The sequence below is a fragment of the Rhamphochromis longiceps genome, linkage group LG13, assembly GCF_057381845.1.
Source record: "Rhamphochromis longiceps isolate RC_006_pf linkage group LG13, R_longiceps_female_GT1.1, whole genome shotgun sequence".
Classification (NCBI taxonomy): Eukaryota; Metazoa; Chordata; class Actinopteri; order Cichliformes; family Cichlidae; genus Rhamphochromis; species Rhamphochromis longiceps.
This window is the reverse complement of record NC_140569.1, coordinates 38,969,532-38,989,153: the sequence shown is the minus strand read 5'-3', so window position 1 is coordinate 38,989,153 and position 19,622 is coordinate 38,969,532. Positions and strand designations below refer to the sequence as shown.

At 43.2% G+C, this 19,622-nt stretch overlaps 1 protein-coding gene and 1 non-coding gene across 3 annotated transcripts in view; both read right to left on the bottom strand.

Moving 5' to 3' along the window:
* Positions 1–19: 19 nt before the first annotated feature.
* The window catches only part of LOC146656475 (uncharacterized), a 35,255-nt gene continuing 15,652 nt past the window's right edge, over positions 20–19,622 (bottom strand). For both annotated transcript variants that reach the window (XM_085427213.1, XM_085427214.1), the window contains 5 exons: positions 10,966–11,127; positions 5,165–5,327; positions 2,614–2,735; positions 2,321–2,442; positions 20–1,325 (listed from right to left, as the gene is read on the bottom strand). In XM_085427213.1, coding sequence (XP_085283339.1) covers positions 1,229–1,325; positions 2,321–2,442; positions 2,614–2,735; positions 5,165–5,327; positions 10,966–11,127 — 666 coding nt within the window. In that variant the 3' untranslated portion in view covers positions 20–1,228. The remainder of the gene's footprint in view (positions 1,326–2,320; positions 2,443–2,613; positions 2,736–5,164; positions 5,328–10,965; positions 11,128–19,622) is intronic.
* trnak-cuu (transfer RNA lysine (anticodon CUU)) lies at positions 7,592–7,664 on the bottom strand. The gene has a single exon. It is a non-coding gene; the product is annotated as a tRNA-Lys (tRNA).

The window sequence follows — 19,622 nt, the reverse complement described above, 5'->3', positions numbered from 1 at the left end:
AACAACAACAACAAAGTAAGAACAGCTGACAAGCAGTTTCATGGCCAGATGGTGTTTTATTCTCTTGTTACACTGGACGTGCTGTGAAATGTTGAACCTACTTTGGTAGCTGTGCACTACAAGTCTCAATATGAGGTCACAGGAGCTGCTGTGGACGAGGCCATACTAGGCTGGAGAGAGCGAGTGCAAAGTTTAGCAGCTGTCAAATAAAACGTCTTCAACATGAAGACTGAACCAGCTCAGCACAACAGTCTCACAGAAGCAGAAGTCTCCAATCAAAAGATGACTTCATGAACTGCTCATTACACTGGAGAGCGAGGAGGCCTGACCAGACAGGCTGTTTCTGCAAAAACAAACACCAGACGGAGGAAAGGAACGGCGAAGCATAAAACGTCAGCGAAACCTGATGGAGAACATGTAAAAGGCACGTATGGGAATATGGCTGCCAACGGAAATGGGCCACAAGTCAGACAAAGTCATTTCTTGACTACATGTGGCAGAAATCAGCCGATCACATCTTCATTCGCTGATTTTAACTTTTGACTAATGCTTCAAATTTGGCTTCAGCACCTCATCAGACCCGCTGACACTGATTTTCAGTCAGTTCTTGTGTAATGTGACACACCTCAGCCTTTCCTCCATCTTCCTGACAGCCAGCCTTCTACGGAGGCCGTTTCTGATGAAGCTTTGGTGAAGAGTCCATGTGTCCGATCTTTGCTGCATTTGATCTCATTTCTTGAGTTTCAGATACAGTTCACGTGCTGCAGATAGACTTTTAGACCCGCTACATCTTCTTTGTCGTCCCCTTTTCCCCGATTCCTCAAAACATTCATAAATAAAAGCCTTGAAAGTGAAACTGAGTGAAGAACTATTACACTTTAAAAAAATCACAAGACAGTCTGGAAGCAACATCTGAAAGAAATGGTGGTGCATTTAAAGAGGAACAAATAAAAAAGACATAAGACATCAGTAAAAACGTGTCATAATTTACGTCCCTGTATGCGGAAGCTGCACATGTTGCTATGTGTGCATCTGCTTTTGCTGTGTAGAGTCTGTATAGTCCAAAACAAACAGCCAGGTTTGCTTCTGCTAATGAAATGATTAGGACGCAGACCCTTTAGTACTCCAAACTACTGTTCTCATTATTTTGGAGATGCTACAACCGTCGTCTGGCCAGCATCAAGTCGTTCTGCTCTTTTATCAAAAGCACTCTTCACTACCCGGATCTTTACTCAAGCCACGGGAAGTCCAGTGTACTCCGGTGGCCCAAAGCAATCATAGAGTTCCTGCTGGTGCTAGATGATTGTACTGGTCCCAGATCAGGCCTGTAAAGATGAAAAGGCAGGGAGTAAACATGTGTACGTACACATCTAAGATACTCTTTTACTTTGTGCATGTGTCAGCAGGAGAAGGGTGTTTCTAAAACATCTTGGATTACAGCGAGACCTTACTAGGCCTAAATCCCAGACTCCCACTCCCACACGAGAACACTGAGGAATGCTGATTTGACTCTCCCAACCCTGCTCTGTCCATCTGGGTGGGTGCCAAGCTCCAGTCAGGACAGAGGGAGAGGCTGAAGTGCCAGCAACCCTCCACCTCCCATTAAACTCCTCCCTCAACAAGCTCTCAAATAAAGAAGAGCCAGTGTTCATCCAGAACAGGCGAAAAGCCCCTTTTAGAGTCCCAGTCTTTGCATCCTGCCTAAAGGTCTCTTAGGCTGTCCTTTCCAAAACACATTGCTCATGCTGGATATTCACATATAAATAACTATAAATCTTCCTTATCACACAGGGGACACAGGTACAGTGCCCTTTCAGTGGCTCTGAATTGGTGTGATTTCGACCCGTGAGGATGTAACGTGTCTTTGACAAGTTGAAGAAGGAAAGCAGGATTATGTTGATACATGTTTTACAGCAAAAGTAAAAACAGGAAAATGTGTGTTTTACTGAAAGTGAGCAGAAAACGTGAGTTTTGTTTATGTTTGTGAAGAAAAACAAACATACACTGAAACATGTGCAGGTACATCAGTCTTCTTGTGTAGTGTGTGTGGGTGTCATGAAATGTTCTCGTAAAGGAGAGTGGGACGTTTTCAGCCTGATGATGGTCTGCTTCACTTGCATCACTTGTTAGGAGACCACCTTTTGCCTCTCTGATGGGTCCCCAGCTGTATACGGACCCCTGATTAGCTGCCCATCGGATCATTTGGGCCAGTGTGCCGCGACAAAATGTGAAAAAGGAGCAAAATGGCCGTTTATCCAAGTTCTTCTGGACCTGACTGCAGATCATAGACGTACACTGTGGTGTGGAGCATGCTCCTCACCTGTAGAGCTGTGGGCAGGACATCTTCAGTGAAGCTGAGGCTGCTCCCAGCCTGCTGTGATTCCTTAACTTAGTCTTCCTTACCACGTCTTTGACTCTGGCCCACGTGCTGTTTTCACTCAGCTGAACACAAAGACACACAAAATCGTCACTGATCAATTTCCCCTTCCAGCAGTAAATGCAATGTCAGCCTGACAGAGTTTTTGGAATGCAGAGCGTCGCCTCATATATCTCATGTGAAAACATTTGTTAATCACGCTGCAGAATGTGATTCTGTCAGGATAAACCACTTACTGTGTGCTGATGGATGGAGAGCCCCTCAGTGCTGTCCCCGTGGACCTCCCCCTCAGTGTGACTCCTTTGGCTTAGGCTCTTCCTGCACGGAGGAGCGAGTGTGAAACCACCACCTGTAACTCCTGAAACAGGGAGCAAACAATAAGCACTTACAGTTCAGTTTGTGCCTGACTAATAACATTTAAACCAGTATTCGTTTGGTCCTTTCGTGCATTTTGTCAACGCTGTAAGCACCTGTAAAAAAACAAAACACACTACACATGTGTGCTGAGCCACAACATTTCAAACGCTGTGTGTCCTCGGTGTCCTGCCCAAACTGAAGGATGGACGTTATCATGGCAAAACACACTGACTTTGATTTAAGTACAGGTGGACCCGACCATGCAGGCAGACACAGCAGTGTGTGTGTGTGTGTGTGTGTGTGTGTGTGTGTGTGTGTGTGTGTGTGTGTGTGTGTGTGTGTGTGTGTGTGTGTGTGTGTGTGTTTCCAAAGCATCGCTACATGATTAGTGATTTTTCATTCAGTAATGGCTGTTATAAGAAATCCTGCTGGAGACAGTGCATGTCTGCTTTTTCCTTCTGCTCATCCCACTCCCCTCTTCTCCTACTTTACTGTAAACAGATCACTTCTTGTCACAGCTTCTGTTGGTCATAGCACTTTGCTAGGACCTATTCAGTCCAGTGCTATAGCTACATAACAGTTGGTGAATCCGAATGTGAAATTACTTTATGTGGACTGTGCGTAGTCCGTGTTCCTGTCAGGAGCAGATTTCCGCCCGGGTTTGGGTAAAGCAGAACCTTTCTTTAAAGTAGATGAACTGTGGGGGTAGTTCTGGGTCACACTGTGAAACTCGAGCATTGCTAAAACAATTTGAGAACAGTTTAGTTCGTTCAGGGTGTTTTCAGAAGCTTGAAGGCTGCAGAACAGACTGTAAGTCCTGTCTGAGGAAAATATCTCGTCTTCTACGTTTGGAGAAGCTGAGAACTGCATCTAAGCATCCTTCTTTGCCTGCTTGTGCAAATAAACTGCTTTGTATGCTGCCAGTTTTTTCACTGCTGTTGGTTGGTCATTAGTTGTAGTTTTATCCAACCGAAACCATAAACCTCTGACCGTTAGTAACTACGAGCACACCTTGATTTCTGTTGGAAGAAGTAATAGACTCTCTTTTTGTTGCTGTCTTATCTCCTCAGACCTGAACTCTTCCACAGCAGCGTTTTTAATTTCTCTTTGATATTTGGGCTGATTGGTATTTTGGTCTAAATAAATGTCCACATATGTGAACGCCAGGTCCCAGGAGGTTAAAGGTGCAGTCTGCCCTCGATTGGAAACACACCATAAACATGCTTATTTATTCCAGTTACTGCCAACAGGTTACAGCTGACAGGAGCAGCAACAACAGCTGCTTATGAGATAACATTATCCTGATGTTAGGCTCAAGATAAACAGGCTGATTACATGCTCACATCACCTAAGACTTTATTTACGAGTCCAACAAAATCATATCGACTTCACAGAAAGTTTCACTGTTGCTGGCAAACAGCAGCTAAAAACAGCAGGTTACCAAGAGCATATCCTCAGTGCTACCTCCAGCTCAATGTGCCTACACTGTGATTGGACAGCAGCTTCACTGAATCGACGTGTATCAGGCTGCCTTCACAAACCTGGCATACTCAATCTTTAACGTCAGTTTTGTTTATATAGTACTAAATCACATCAGAAAAAACACATGATGAGTGAAAAACAGAAGGGAAAGTGTGAATCTTGAAAGTAGAGATAGTGTCTGTCTCCTGAATCCAAACTGGAAGCTGGTTCCACAGAAGAGGGGCCTGAAAACTGAAGGCTCTGCCTCCCATCCTACTTTTAAATACTCTAGGAACAACAAGTAGGCCTGCAGAGCGAGAGCGAAGTGCTCTAATAGGGTGATATGGTACCTGATGAACAGCAGCCAGACTTTTTTGAGATGCCTCAGGTTAAAAACATAAAATACTGCAAAATCTTTAATTGACACATCAGGTTTTTTATTCCTGATTTATTAGTTTGTGTTTCTACTATTGAAATATGTAAAAGTCTAGTGTTAGAAAATATTTCCCACAAACACGAGTAGAAACACAGGCAGGCCACAGTCTACAGTCTACGTTTAGTGGTGAGATTTTAACCGCTGCACCGTGAAAGATTTCCCAGCATGCTGTGCTGTCAGCATGTTATGTACATTTACAACTACATGTGCAAAATTACATGAAGTTTGCAAACGTGTTCAATGATACTTGATGGTGAAGTTGTGATGTAACTCCAGCACTCTGTACCAATGTTTGTTTATGCCTGTTTTATCTCATATCAGATTTAGGATTTTATGGATTTACATCAGTGCGATGTTTTGTATATTAGTTACAAACATAATCACTGTTACTGCACAAGATGTTGTGGAATAAATGTCAGGTAGTCCTCTCATGAATCACTATTTATTCACTACAAGAAGATACTGGGATTGAATCTAGCAGCCTTGTAGAGATTGCGGGTGCTTTTGTGTGTTTTCTCCAGGTGCTCTATTACCTCCACCGGTCGATATGAGTGGGTGCTGTGTGACCTCTGGAACGGCTGACAGGTCTGAGAGAGTTCCACTGGGCGATGAAAACTCATCTCTGGATTGCGTTTTCTGGAAATCCTGGAAGGCTAAACTGGCTGCACCACAGCTGCAGTAGTCTTTGAAGAAGTCCTGGAAAAAGCAGAGAAGAAGAAAATGTGTCATGAAATTTTCATTTCAAAAGAAAGTGATCAACAGCTGAAAAACTGATTTTGAACGTGGTTTTAGAATTTTACTCCACGTAATGCAGATCATATATGATGATACAGTAGGATGTGTAATTTGAATGTTGTTGCTAATGTGCATCGTGGGACCAAAGAACAGGCACAGCACTTGTACGATTAATGGTTTCTTTTAACATTATTTTTGAGGATTTTGTCTTTGTTGGACAGACATTACAGAGGTGAGAGAGAGCAGCAAAGGCCAAAGGTCAAGAGTTGGGAGTTCATCTTGTAATCGGAAGGTTGCCGGTTCGAGCCCCGGCTTGGACAGACTTGGTCGTTGTGTCCTTGGGCGAGACACTTCACCCGTTAGCTGGTGGTGGTCAGAGGGGCCGGTGGCGCCAGTGTCCGGCAGCCTCGCCTCTGTCAGTGCGCCCCAGGGTGGCTGTGGCTGACTGGATGTGTAAAGCGCTCTACAAATACAGGCCATTCCTCTTGAATATGGCGCCTGCTCACCCACCAAACTGAGCTGGTGCCCTTTGTGAGCATTGTTTAGTTAATCTAGTTTCCTCTCCTCCATAGTCAGACCAGGACTGACATGTTAGCTATATGTTCTTCTTGCTGTCTGAGTGGTGTCCAAAAATAGACCTTTGCTCCCCATGATTACATGTTAAGTCTCCTGTGTTTAATGAAATATTTAGTGCACTGCATCTCTTGGGTGAACAAAGGCAGAACTTCACTTACAAACAAGAGGAAATGCTTCGAGTTATTCCTGAGATTTGTTCTAGTTTAGCCTCAGCTCCCACTCAGATGGCCCCCACTGGTGACACGGAATCACACAGTCAGCAATGAAGCAGTCACGCAGCCTCATCCTGCGATCTCAGTTGCAGTGTCCCACGATGCTGTTTCACCTGAGTCCTTTCCTGGGGAGTGGTGGTGGTGGTGGTGGTGGCATTTTGGGGGGGGTTCCTTCCACCTGCTTGCTTTCAGCCGCTCAGCGCTCTCTTCCCACGATGATGCCACTAAACTCTCGTATGCCGTAGGCGTGCTGAGAGGACGCGTGCAGGCATGGGCTGAGGCGTATTTCATATCCACAGTGGATATTTCGACCTGTGGTTGCTGAGACCGGCTGGGTGGAAAACACTGTGTGTGAAATTTGTTTTCAAGCATTAAATAATCAGTTGGCTTCATGTGATGAAGCTATGATCACTCACCAGCCTGAGCCTGTTTGATTAGTTAGGGAGACCCTCGGCTTTTTCACGTCTCCAGACGCTCCATTAATTCTGGCTGCAGAAACACAACTCTCACATTGACTGGGCCAGTAACAGAGCAGAGGGTTTGAGTCTGTTCTGCCTTGCTGCTTTCAATCAGCCTTACCCACAGCCTCTAACAGATCACAACCAGAACATATACCCGCACCGGATCCTTCATCTGTTCCTGAACAGTACCACGATCTACGACAGACAAAGCTCTGTCTCGACCTCCCCACAGGCCCAGGAGGAGGAGCAATGTTTCACTCCAGTTTATTAATCAACCGTAGACCCAGACAGAGTTGCGTGTTAATTCATGTAATTGCAAACTATTCCTGCCGCTCATTCGTTTTAGTTACCACTTACCTTCCCAGTCTTTTCCCACCTTGGGATGTGTGAGGTAAATGAACTGGGTCTCAGCACTTTTCTGCTCTACCTGAACATTCAGAGCATTTTATACAACTGGCTTCATTCAATCACTACTTATTGTAGTCACACCATTCTGTCAGATGCTAGACCTCATCTCTGTAGGCGGTGTCGCCATCGTTGGTGTCCCATCATCACCAAATCTGCAAATTTGGTGATGATGATGCAGGGATGCGAGGGGTGCAGTCACTGGTGTCGATGGTGTATAGGAGAAGACTCGGCACACATCCCTGTGGTGAGCCAGTGCTGAGTGATCTCTGGGTGCCAACCTTGACTGATTGTGTTCGGTCAGTGAGAAAGTTTTTCATCCATGTGCATGTAGCGGAGGCGGAAGTCTGAGTTTACCAGCTTGGCTATAAGAATGTCTGGAAAGATGGTGTTAAAAGTTAAGCTGAAATCAACAAAGAGCATCTTTACTGAAGTCCCAGCATTCTCCAGGTGAAGCGGGCAGTTCTTTATGCACTTTAGGATCAGCTTCTCAAAGCACTTCACAATAGGTCTGTAGTCATTAAGGACAATGATGGTCTTAGGGACCGGGACTATTGTTGCTGAGCTACATCGCCCAACGTGGGGCTCGAACCCACGATCCTGAGCTTAAGAGTCTCACGCTCTACCGACTGAGCTAGCTGGGTTTGTGCTGCCATCTTTTGTTCCCATTAAATCTCTGAGTTTGCTAGGTATAACCAAAACAAGCCTGCAGTGTGTCGTTACTTACGTTTTAGTTTAAAAAGTCAGACACTCTGAGAGGTGATATCACTTGTAAGCTGGAAAGGAAATGCTGTCTCACTAATTTAACCATTTAGTCTGGAGAGCCCGTTTGCTGCTCTATAAATACACCATCTGTAAAGCTACAACATCTTACTATTCATCGCAGAAAATAAGAACAATCCCAGGCTTCTCTTCACCACTGTAGCCACACCTCTGTTGGCTGTAGCTCAGGTGGTAGAACACAATTCAACCCCTGTCTGCTCCAGTCGGCCTGCCAAGTGTTCTTGAGCATGACAGTAACCCAAGTTACTCTCTGATGCATCCCTGGGAGTGTGAATGTTAGCTTGGTCTTACAAAGAAAGAAGAAAGTGCATGTGTGATATCTTAATGACCTCGTAGTACCATATCACTCTCACACTTACTTGTTGGTGAATTCTCCCGTAGTTACACTACAATAGTCTTTGCTGCTGTACTGAGTGCTTCTTCCACTCATTATCTGTTTATACACCACTCTGCATTCAATCATTATTAATCTCTGGCTGTTTTCCACAGAGAGTCTTTTGTCATGTCGTCCTCCCCTCACCAGCAGCCTGTAGCAGCAGATGGCCCCGCCCCTCACTGAGCCGGGTTCTGCTGGAGGTTTCTTCCTGTTAAAAGGGAGTTTTTCTTTCCCTCAGTCGCCAAGTTCAGTGTTCATAGGGAGTCGTTTGTAGGGACTTTACATTACAATAAAAATGTTTTGAGGTGACTGTTGTTGACCATAAACCGTCACAGTCTTAATGTGATAATGAGACTCAGCCTCTGTTGTGCGTCCTTTGAATCTGTCCTTCTACCTTTCAGCTTCTCATTTGTTAATGTAACACCTGCTTAGTATAGTAGGGTTAAACTTATAGACTAGATTCGAGAGGAGTAAAATAAATTTGAGAGAATTGAGTGTTGAACAGCCGGCAGATTTATTACAATGTTACAGTGGTGCAATAATCCAATGTAAACAGCATAGAAAATTAACAGAAGATCAACAGAGAAGAGCGCTCTTTTGAAAATAACAACAAAATAAAATAAAATAAGTAGTCTCTTTAGACCTGACTCCTGATGAGCAGGATATTGGGAGTTCAATAGTTTCCCAGAGAAACAATCCGTATGAAGTAAGCAGTTTTTGCTCTTGCTTATCTGAAATCCTGCGATTCAAAGTAATTCAGACTGTAACTCTACTCCTGCATCCAGAACAGCTGGCCACACTGCTTTTGGATTCGCCAAGAGTTTTCACAGGGTCTGGCTCGCCATCCGTATCCAGAACCACTTCAGATCCAGGATCACAAAAAACCAGTCTGCACATACAGTACAGAGCAATAAACAAAATAGTTCTTAACAGTTTTTCTAAATAAAATGAGATCTCATAAAGTTTTCAAAATCAAGTACACTGTCGTTTTAACATTGTTCTGTCTCTATGAATTCCATTTGTATTGCTTTACAGCATTACAATCAATTGTATTTAAATACCCCTTTTTAAGGCATATGTAATCACATCATGAAATGTTTGTAACGTAACTAGTTTTAAATAACTTATTTACATGTATTAACCTATAACTGAAATTACAAAGTGCAGAAAAGGCACTGGACAACATTTATGGCTAAAAGAGAAGTGCATCCTGCATTAGTTTTGCACATTTGTGAAGATGCCCAATCAAATAGACAATAAAATAAAATACGACATTCCATTTCACACACGATTCAAGTACTCCGACTGGTTTTAGCTTTTTTTAGACAATACGGAATTCGCACTGTTGCAGTGTTTACCACATGTACAATTAGCATAAGTTTTCCTGCTAACTTATCATCTCTAGTAACTCACCGGAATTCCCAAGAAACAAATACACGCTCTGCCTGGTTTTGGTCGAGAGTAAAACACATAAAGGCCTCTGAAAAGTACATAACTTTAAGTTAGAGACTGTTGAAAATACTTTATAACACTTATTTTATACCAAAAGACTCACTGTGTAGCTTGTTATTTGCTCTCGGTGTCTTGCTCCGTTTTGCCTAGATTAATGCAGCAACGTGCTTTTGTTGCATTCACTGAACTACAGAAAATCAAAGTGTGTTCAAGGGGTGTCGGAAATAATATTACCAGGTAAAAACAAGAAAATACTAGTAACCATGTCTATAGGGGTTACATTAACAGTATCGATGTTCATGTCATTTTCTTAACACACACACTTGCTCGGGTGCGCTACATCCTACACAGTGTTACTGTAGATGGTGAATGCTTTCTGCTGGTGCTCTTCCTGCCACCCCTGCTGTACACGATGCACCAGGGCTGTCACTCATACACAGAGCTGTACATGACGGTCCATTCAGAGACCACAGGCGATATTCCAGTCAGGATTACTCTGTGTCTTTAGTGTTGTTTTTGTCAGGGTCACGGCGGGCTGAAGCCAGTGTACGCCCTGGACAGGTCTCCAATGTGATGCAGGGCTAACACAGAGAGACTGACACCAAGCTCCACACAGAAAGCTCGTTCACCGGCCTGATGGTGAAGTCAAACACAGGACCTTCTTGGAGTGAAGCGACAGCACTAACCACTGTGCTGCCCATATTAAATGTATTGGTTATAAAATACAGAATTGCTATGTCAGTTTAAACAGCTGTGAGTGTGGCTGGAGGTTGACCTGGTCGTTCAGCACTGTTAACGCGCTCTGCCTTTCTGTTTTCAAGTTCTGTGCTGCTTTTCAGTATACTTCAGTTTTATTTACATGGCACCACATCACAACAGCCACCTCGAGGTATGACACTGTAAGGTAAAGACCCTACAGTAATAGCACTGCTCATAATATTTAAAACAAAAATGTATTTAAGCATAAAGACACAGGAGGTAGAGGCAGTTGGTTGTCTATAAAAGGCCAGTGGTTCATTCCCTTGTTCCTCCAGCGTGCATCTCCAAATATCATTGTGCAAGATACTGAAACCTTAGTTTCCTCTGACGCCTCCGCTGGACTCTGAGATCAGGTTCAATGTGCTTAAGCTTGGAATGTGAAGGAAAAGTGCTTTGAGTGCTCAAACCTAGTAGGAAAGCACCATATAGACCAATGAGACATGCTTTTCAATCTCCACACCCCCAGTTGCAGACAAAGACTCTTAAAGGTCGTCGGACAAAGCTGCAGCTAGCAGAAATCCTCACGTTTAGGTCTCGACTTTATTGCATGAGTTGAAATAAGAGCGTTCACACACCTCTTTGGCCTTTCTCATCCTGCATTCCTTTTGCAGACTGCAGATCTGCCTCTGCAGCTGGAGGTTAGTCTCCTGCATCTGGCTGATCTTCTCAACGAGTTGACAGATGTGCTCCAGGTAACCGAGTCCTGAAGATAGCGGGCTGGGACTCACTTGCTGCGCCTGTACAAGCAGAAGGCATATGGGTTAAGATAGTTATGATAATTACGCCATTATTATCCTAAACAATGCTTCTATTTTTTCTCCAGGACTGCTGTAGTGTAATAACCATAATTACTGGCTGGGTTTATTTGTTCATTATTCAGTTTTATTAATGAAGAATGTCACCACAGATAGTGAGCTTCCGAAGCACACTGCAGACTAAAACCCAGGCCTATCATTTAGTCTAGTTTATGCAAGAAAAGTGCTTTTGTTATGATTATGATGGAAAGTTTTGGTTAACAGTGTCTCAAATCCTGACCTTTTTATTAAACCAGAGCAGATAGTGTCAGACTCAACACTGACATCATTACTTTAGTCTAATCGTTTTGTTGCCCACCTGCTGTGACTGTTAGTGTGTGCTTGCTCCTTCTACACATTAATTAAACTTGGCAGCAGGGGGTCGAAAAACTAGGTTGAAGTGTATGTGAGGAGAGTGATAAGCTTGCACCCAGTGCTGCTGGACCTGCAGGTTGCTTTTCTCACCTGGTTTTACCTGGTGACCTCCCACCAAGCTTCACACTTCACATTGAGAGATTTCAGAAACCATGGGAAGAGTTTGTGTAAGAACAAGGCTGATAAGGATGTTTCTGGGTCCAGTTCCTAGCATCAACAACATGATGATGTTGTTATCAAACCATTCTCCCCTCACTGTGCCATTAGGATGATCAAGGCACCAGAGCTGATATCACTGACGCATTCAAAAAAAGGGACATGTTTTGCAGTTAGATTAACATTCAGGTGTAAAAGCAGTCCACTCATTTTTAAACTAGTCTGAAAAAGCTCTGCTGGATCCCACTGAATAAAGTACCCTGTGTTCTGCACATTTTAGGTGATTTTGATACTTCAGTAAACTCATGGACAGACTTTTCTACTCTAGCCGAACTCTAAAAGCACTTTCCACAACTTGCCTCAATCACATCTTTTTCTGTGTAACTTTCAAACATTCATTCTCTGGTGGATGCATCTGAGAGCAGCTCAGGGCTAGTGTCTTGTCCAAGGATATTTGGCATGCAGGCTGGGATTGAACCACCACCCTGCCGATTAGGTGGTGCTCTACCATCTGAGCTACAGTCTGATGTTTTAAGGCATAGCCTCCAACAGCTGTGTATGAAATGCTCCCTCTGGAAAAACTGCCTCATAGCCACAAAATCACTCAGTGTCATTCTCTCTGTTGCACCAGCTGTTCCCTAAAGTTTGCATACATTTAGTGTCAGAAAGTGCAAATGCATCTCTCCGTGTCTGCAGTGAAGCTTCACTAAAGGCTGCTCTGCTCCTGACGTGTTGCCTTTCGTAGGATACCTCAGTTTGACTCTGTCGCTCACAGTTTCATTCTCACCCTCTCACTCCCCTGTTACATGAACACCAAAGCTGATTGTTTGTTTCATTTCAACTTCCAGGCTTTCAAGATCCCACGCTCAGTCGCCAGCTCATCAACATTTCTGTGCATTTATTTAAAATGTGGAAAAACTGAAGCTTCCTTACAGCCGCAGTTTAGTTGCTGCAATACAGTTCAGACAAAATGTCTCATCAAGGGTTTCCAAGTCTGTTTTCCAACCTTAAATGTATAGGAAAGGTCACACCCTCAGTTCCTGACACAAGATGCTAGCATCTCTTTGCAAAGGCATATTCAAAATGTTGGTTTATGTGGTAAAATCCATATTTTAATAAGAGGAAACTTTGAGCAAATATTTATCCAACCACAAACATTCCTGTAAGTGTACCAACAAAAGCAGGATGTGAGCTCAGGCCCAGTGTTTCCCATGCAGCTGACACTGAAACGCTGCTCCACAGTGGCTGTGGTGGAAACAATGGCCAAACAGGTTTAGGGACTGACATCACTCATTTCCTCTGATGCTTTACAGAAACGATTGTATTGAGACTGAGAATTTTTACAATTGCAGTAAATACATTAATAATGTGTTAATATTTAAGTTAAAAAATCCATATCTACATTAACGTTGAAAATGACTGTGCACAGGTTGCAGATCCTGTTTTTGCCTCCTGATATTCCAGTTTAGAGAATAGATGGATAGTGTCACGGTCCTGGATCTTTGATCAAGTATTTTCAGTTTTGTTCTGGACTTTTTAATTTATGTTTTAGTTCCTGTGTCTGTTATGTTGTAGCACCTCTGAGTTTGTTATTTGTAGTTCTTGATTCTTTGGCTTTGTTTTATTTGTTATTTCCCCTTTTGTGTCCAGTCTGTCCTGGTCTTGTCACCATGCTTTTTCTCCAGCGTCCTCGCCTCTGTTTACCTTCAGTCTCACCAGTCGTATCTCGTGTCCTCTGTCTCATCTCTCTGTGTTCTGCCTCCATGGGCTTCCCAGTTTTGTCAAGTTTACATTTTATTTTGATCGCCTCCTGTCTCGTGTATATAATGTTCAGTTTTGCTTCTCCTGTCTCATCAGTTTGATTCTGTTTAGCTGTGTTCTCAGGTGCGCCCACTCTCCTCCTGTGTATATGTTGTCAGCACTGACCTGAGGGCAGCCGGTTTAAACAGATGAGCGAGGTGCAAGGCGTCACCAGGTGGTGCTAATGTACTGGGACACTTTGCTAGTCTTGCTGAACATTCAAAATGCTTTAGGCTACAAACTGCATTATAACTAAACATTTATATTTTAATTATACACTTGAAATACTTTATTTTCTTAACATCGATGGCAAATTTTCATTGTCATTTATATGCTTGGACTGTGGGTGGAGATTGGATTACTCAGGAGAAACTGACACAGGCACAAGGAAAGCATACGAACTCCACACGGACGTGCCTCAGATTTGAATCATGAAACATTTTGCTGTGAAGCAACACGTTTATCCACGGCACCAGCAACACCCATCCAAATCCAACGTAGTCGACCTTTTGATCTTCAGCACGAGGCCCCCTTACAACAGAAGTCTCGCTGGTTGCTTGTGTGTTAGTGCAATCCCACATTCTGACACATCTGCCCCAAGATCAGACCCTGCTAGCAGAGCGAGACTGAACAAGTACGGTTTGTTTTGAAGGCTTGTTGGAGAAAGTCTCTTCTCTCTTAAAAGAACACGACAGTACAGTCTGACTTTAAAAACCAGCATCTGAGCAAATCAAATGTCTTCATTACCCTTTAGACAGACCAAAGAGAACACAGTTGGCCCTAACACACAGCATGTGGCCATAGCACATCAGCACCTCATTCATCTTGCATCCTGTCAGGAGGTTATGGACGAGTGTTATTTTGCAGCCACAGGACCTTATAGACTGACTGATCACAAACTCCTCTCTATACCAAAATATTCCAGAGGACATTTATCCGATCACAGCAGCAAATCTTTGACACAATGACTGAAAAACAAAAGGACTGAAGGGTCAAAGTTCAGACCTCAGCCTGACTCAGATGATTAAGAGAGTCGTTCATAAATGAATTTCTGCAAACCTCAATGAACCAAAGCAACACGGTAAAGACGAACGGGCCACAAATGGAGTGAACGACGTTATTACTGACAAAGGCGGTGCTTCATGCTGCATGGCACTAAACTCTAAACATGACCATGGAACGATGATTAAAACACAATGAATATCAGAGATATTACAACTTAAAGGAGAACATTAATTCCAGCAGTGTGAATATTTGACTGAGCCAGGTTTGGTCATTTTTGGTGGCTAATTAAGATAAGGATGGGTATTCAGTCCAGGAGATGGCTCTCACTTCCTCAGGGGAAGTCAGTAATTGGGGTTGGGGGTTGTTCTTGATGGGACAGTAAACATTATCAGGGCTGGCACTGATCTTATCTATGGCCTTGCTCAGACCGCTGAGCTGGGAAGACTTAAGGGGATTTCCCCATTTAAACACACACACACACACACACACACACACACACACACACACACACACACACACACACACACACACACACACACACACACACACACACACACAGTGATGCACTTCCTTGTTTCAGATCTGATCTCGTGAGTCTCACGTGGAAAGTATACCAAGACTGGATTACGTAAAGATACTACATGTCTGATAAAAGAACTACTGCAAGTTTGGAAAACTAAATAAAATGAACATTGGAAGCTCAGATCAGGAATCCCACAATCCAAACTAGAGTTAGGAGAAAGATGAATGGAGCCTTCCTTTTAGAAAGAAACCATGAACATCTGAGCTGACCGTTTCATACTTTTATTTGGCATATCTGTGGTATAATACTGTCTTTCTTTTTACTGTCGGGATCATGTAAAGGGAGGTCTGAAAGTAGAAACGATGGCACCTGTCACTATGATAAGGAGTGATGCACAGGACTGGCATTAATGTCTCGAGGATGAAAGAGTCCTTCATATCTGATTTCTCACCTGTAGACTATATCATATTCTTATACGCTATAACATGCTATCAAAGCTCTAGCGTGTGCAGAGGGCATTTTGCCATCATTGAATGATAAACGCTAGGACCAGTTCTGTTTATATTACACATGCTTCCTTTTGGCAATATCTTTCAAATGTGTAGCACACATTTTCACATTGATCACAGCTGATCTCTAAACATTCAAAGCAGATGACACCCAGCTCTATCTGTCCATGAAGCCAGATAACACACACCAATGAGTTAAACTGCAGGAATGTCTTAAAGACATAAAGACCTGGATGGCCGCTAACTTTCTGCTTCTTAATTCAGATCAAACTGAGGTTATTGTACTCGGCCCCGAAAAGCTTAGAAATATGGTATCTAACCAGATCCTTACTCTGGATGGCATTACCTTGGCCTCCAGTAACGCTGTGAGGAACCTTGGAGTCATTTTTGACCAGGACATGTCCTTCAATGTGGACGCTGCACCGGTCTATCATGGTGAAGAGGCAGCTGAGTGTAAAAGCGTCCCTAACTATGGCCACGAGATGTGGGTAGTGACCGAAAGAACGAGATCACGAATACAAGCAAGCTTCCTCCGAAGGGTGGCTGGCCTCTCCCTCAGAGATAGGGTGAGAAGTTCGGCCATCCGGGAGGGGCTCAGAGTAGAGCAGCTGCTGCTCCACATCGAAAGGAGCCAGCTGAGGTGGTTCGGGCATCTGACAAGGATGCCCCCTGGGCGCCTCCTGGGTGAGGTGTTCCGGGCATGTCCCACCGGGAGGAGGCCCCGGGGCAGACCCAGGACACGCTGGAGAGATTATATCTCTCGGCTGGCCTGGGAACGCCCCTGCGACCCGAACCCCAGATATAGCGGATGAAGATGGATGAATGTCTTTCAACGCACATATTAAACAAATATGTAGAGAGAGCAGATTTCTCCTGTTTGGCTTCCCTTCATTGGCTTCCTGTTAAATCCAGAATTCAAAATCCTGCTCCTCACACGCAAGGTCTTAAATAATCAGGGCCCATCTTATCTTAATGACCTTGTAGTACCATATCACCCTATTAGAGCACTTCGCTCTCGCTCTGCAGGCCTACTTGTTGTTCCTAGAGTATTTAAAAGTAGAATGGGAGGCAGAGCCTTCAGTTTTCAGGCCCCTCTTCTGTGGAACCAGCTTCAGTTTGGATTCAGGAGACAGACACTATCTCTACTTTCAAGATTAGGCTTCAAACTTTCCTTTTTGCTAAAGCATATAGTTAGGGCTGGACCAGGTGACCCTGAATCCTCCCTTAGTTATGCTGCAATAGACGTAGGCTGCCGGGGATTCCCATGATGCACTGGGTGTTTCTTCTTCAGTGATGATTTTCTTTTTATGAATTTATTAAGAAAAATAACATCAAACATTTCCATGGAAATTGAAATCTGCTCTGGTCCTCATTTGTAAGATTTCCATTATCTGTGCTCCACCCAGAATACTTTCTCAACATGACACTACTAGAAAGGAATGAGACACCAGATGTGTATGCTGAGCACCGTGATAGAGAGGAAGGCGCTACAACATCACGTACTCTGCCTTTCCTGCCAACACTCCTGAGCACACAGACAGTGCTTTGGCCTCACCTCTCTGCAGTATATCTTTCAAAGCTCTAGGGGAGGAACTGCAGACTGAAGCGTGCTTTTTTTGTGTTAGTTTTAGACTTACTCTTGTGATGAAGCCATGCACAGTTGTGTCCCTCTGAAGGTATTTCATTATTGTTACACTGCTGTAACAAACACTTCAGCCATTTCAGCTTTGGAATATTGTTCATATTTAAAGGCTCCACTACAGTTACCCAGTATCCACTACTCCTAATTACATTTCACACGAGTGCTGGTGAGGTATGCATTGGATATTAATACAACACATCAGATATGCAGTCAAAGATAAGAGCTACGATGTTACTGTTCAAAATATGACAGCAATGCACTCAGGAATGTCTCCAGCTCTGGAGTCCTGAGGCATCCGTGGGGTTCGTATTTAATAACACACAGAGGAACAGAGAGAATAGCCAACCAAGTCAACACAAAGCAAATATTTGTGAACTGACACGAGGTTTAAGGCAAGAAAAAGCCAACGTCCCTGTACTGTGAACTACAGAGTCCCCATTTAGAAGGGGAAGTATTTACATTATTAGCTGTGGTGACAAGTGAAGATGTAATACTGCCTGTCAGCTTGAAGTCGTGCTGGGCCCCACAATCCAGTGCCAAATGCCATTACCTCACAGGGGCCCCAGAAAGCCATCAAAGAGCCTTTATTTAGCTAAATATGTGAGTAATTTGAGATATTTGACACCGATTTGATATGTCCACACAGACCGCTGAGGGTCAACGACAGAGGAGCTTGTGGTCAGTGACAGTATCACTAGAAAAATCTCCAGTCCTCCAGCACAGATGAACAAGTGTTGCCTGACATGCAGTTTCATAAAGAAGCCTCGCTGCACTCGGTCTGTGAGCTCGTAGGCTCTCGTGTCTAAGTTTGACTGATGTGGCAGAAATAATAAAGCTGTGTCTCCAGAAAAGCCTTTGAAGGATGCAGCAGAACAGCTGCAGTTTACTCAGGAGAGACTCAGAGGTGCTTTGGCTGTAAACACAGGGATCCAAATGTGTACAAACATGAAATTGTTGTTACACAACCTCCAGAAAATTACTCAGTTTTTCTTTATTTTGTTGATCTGCTTGTATTTATTTCATATAATTATTCTGTTTATATACTGACAGTTAAAAAAAATACTATGTAGTACTAGTTGACAAAGGCAGTCATCTCACAATGCTTTATTATTATAAGGTACACTTTACATAAACCAAAGAAATGATCCCAATAATGACACAATGAGCAATAGCAGCATTTCCTTTAACTGAAGAGACCACAGGTAGAGTCAGGCTCAGAGAGGCATCCAGCTTTCAAAGAGAAGACAGAAAGAGAGACACAAAGAACAAGTAAAAATAAATGACAAGATTGCACAGATAAAACCAGTAGTAGCATAGCTGCAAACGTTATTGCAAAGGAAGGTTTGGAGCTTAATCTTGACCCAAGAATCTGAATCAGCTGGACTGTGACAGCTGTTGTCTTTGTGCCAATATGTCACATCTGCCACAAGATGAGGAATGTTAATGAATTACAAAGAATTATTTCTCTTTTTAGGGACTATAGACTAATGTTTAACATCTTAGTTGTAGTATTTGTTGTTTATTTCTAAAACATCAGCAAGCATTCATTTGAAAAACTCTGTCAGATAACTCTGCTGGTAACGAAAGGCAGCCCAGGCTTGTGTCTGATGTTTCCAGGAATATCATAACTCTGCAGCTTCCACAGCTGTCTGACGCTCTCCCTGTGAGTCAGCTGTGCCCTCTCATTATGAATGTGGACAAGTGTGATGGCTGCACTTACAGCCACACAGTGGTAATATCACCATGTTAGTGTAGAGGCTTATAAGTAATATTGCATTCACATTTCTTTCTTTAAATATAGGAATTTATTTACAGGACAATAAATAACTGGTTTTGGTTTAGAGTTAATTCACATATCCACATAACGCTGCATTCTAAAATAAGTGCGCACATTTTAGTTTACACTGTTATGTATGATTAATCTTTTGTTTTCTGAGTTACCTTAGTTGCAGCTGTTCCAGTCCCTTGATTAAGGAGCCAAGAGGTGGAAAAGGGGCGGAGCGAGCTTTAAAGGAAGGCTACAAATTGGTTCACGCCATAACTCGGGACCATGGGGGGGAATTGGAGTTCATTATGTTTGGTTTAGTTAGGTTTTGTGTGTTTTACCCCTTTTCCTGTTTTTGTGGGCTGATCAGCCACTATTTAAGTTTCCCCTTTGTCTCGTTAAGTTAGGTCAGTTTGTTTGAGTTATCAGTTGTGTTGTCAACTTTGAGTAGTGTTTTGTTAGTTTGACCTCTTTTATGGGCCCAAGATTTTGATTCTTTTTGCATGAGTTAACCAATTATGTTTTTTGGGTTAAATAAAAAATCGTTTTTTGGACTTTAACCTGTGCCTAAGTTTCCTTCACTGCTCGGTCCATCACAACAAGATAATAACAGTTGGCTTAACATGAATGAGACATGATTCTGCAGATCCTTCTGAATGAGTA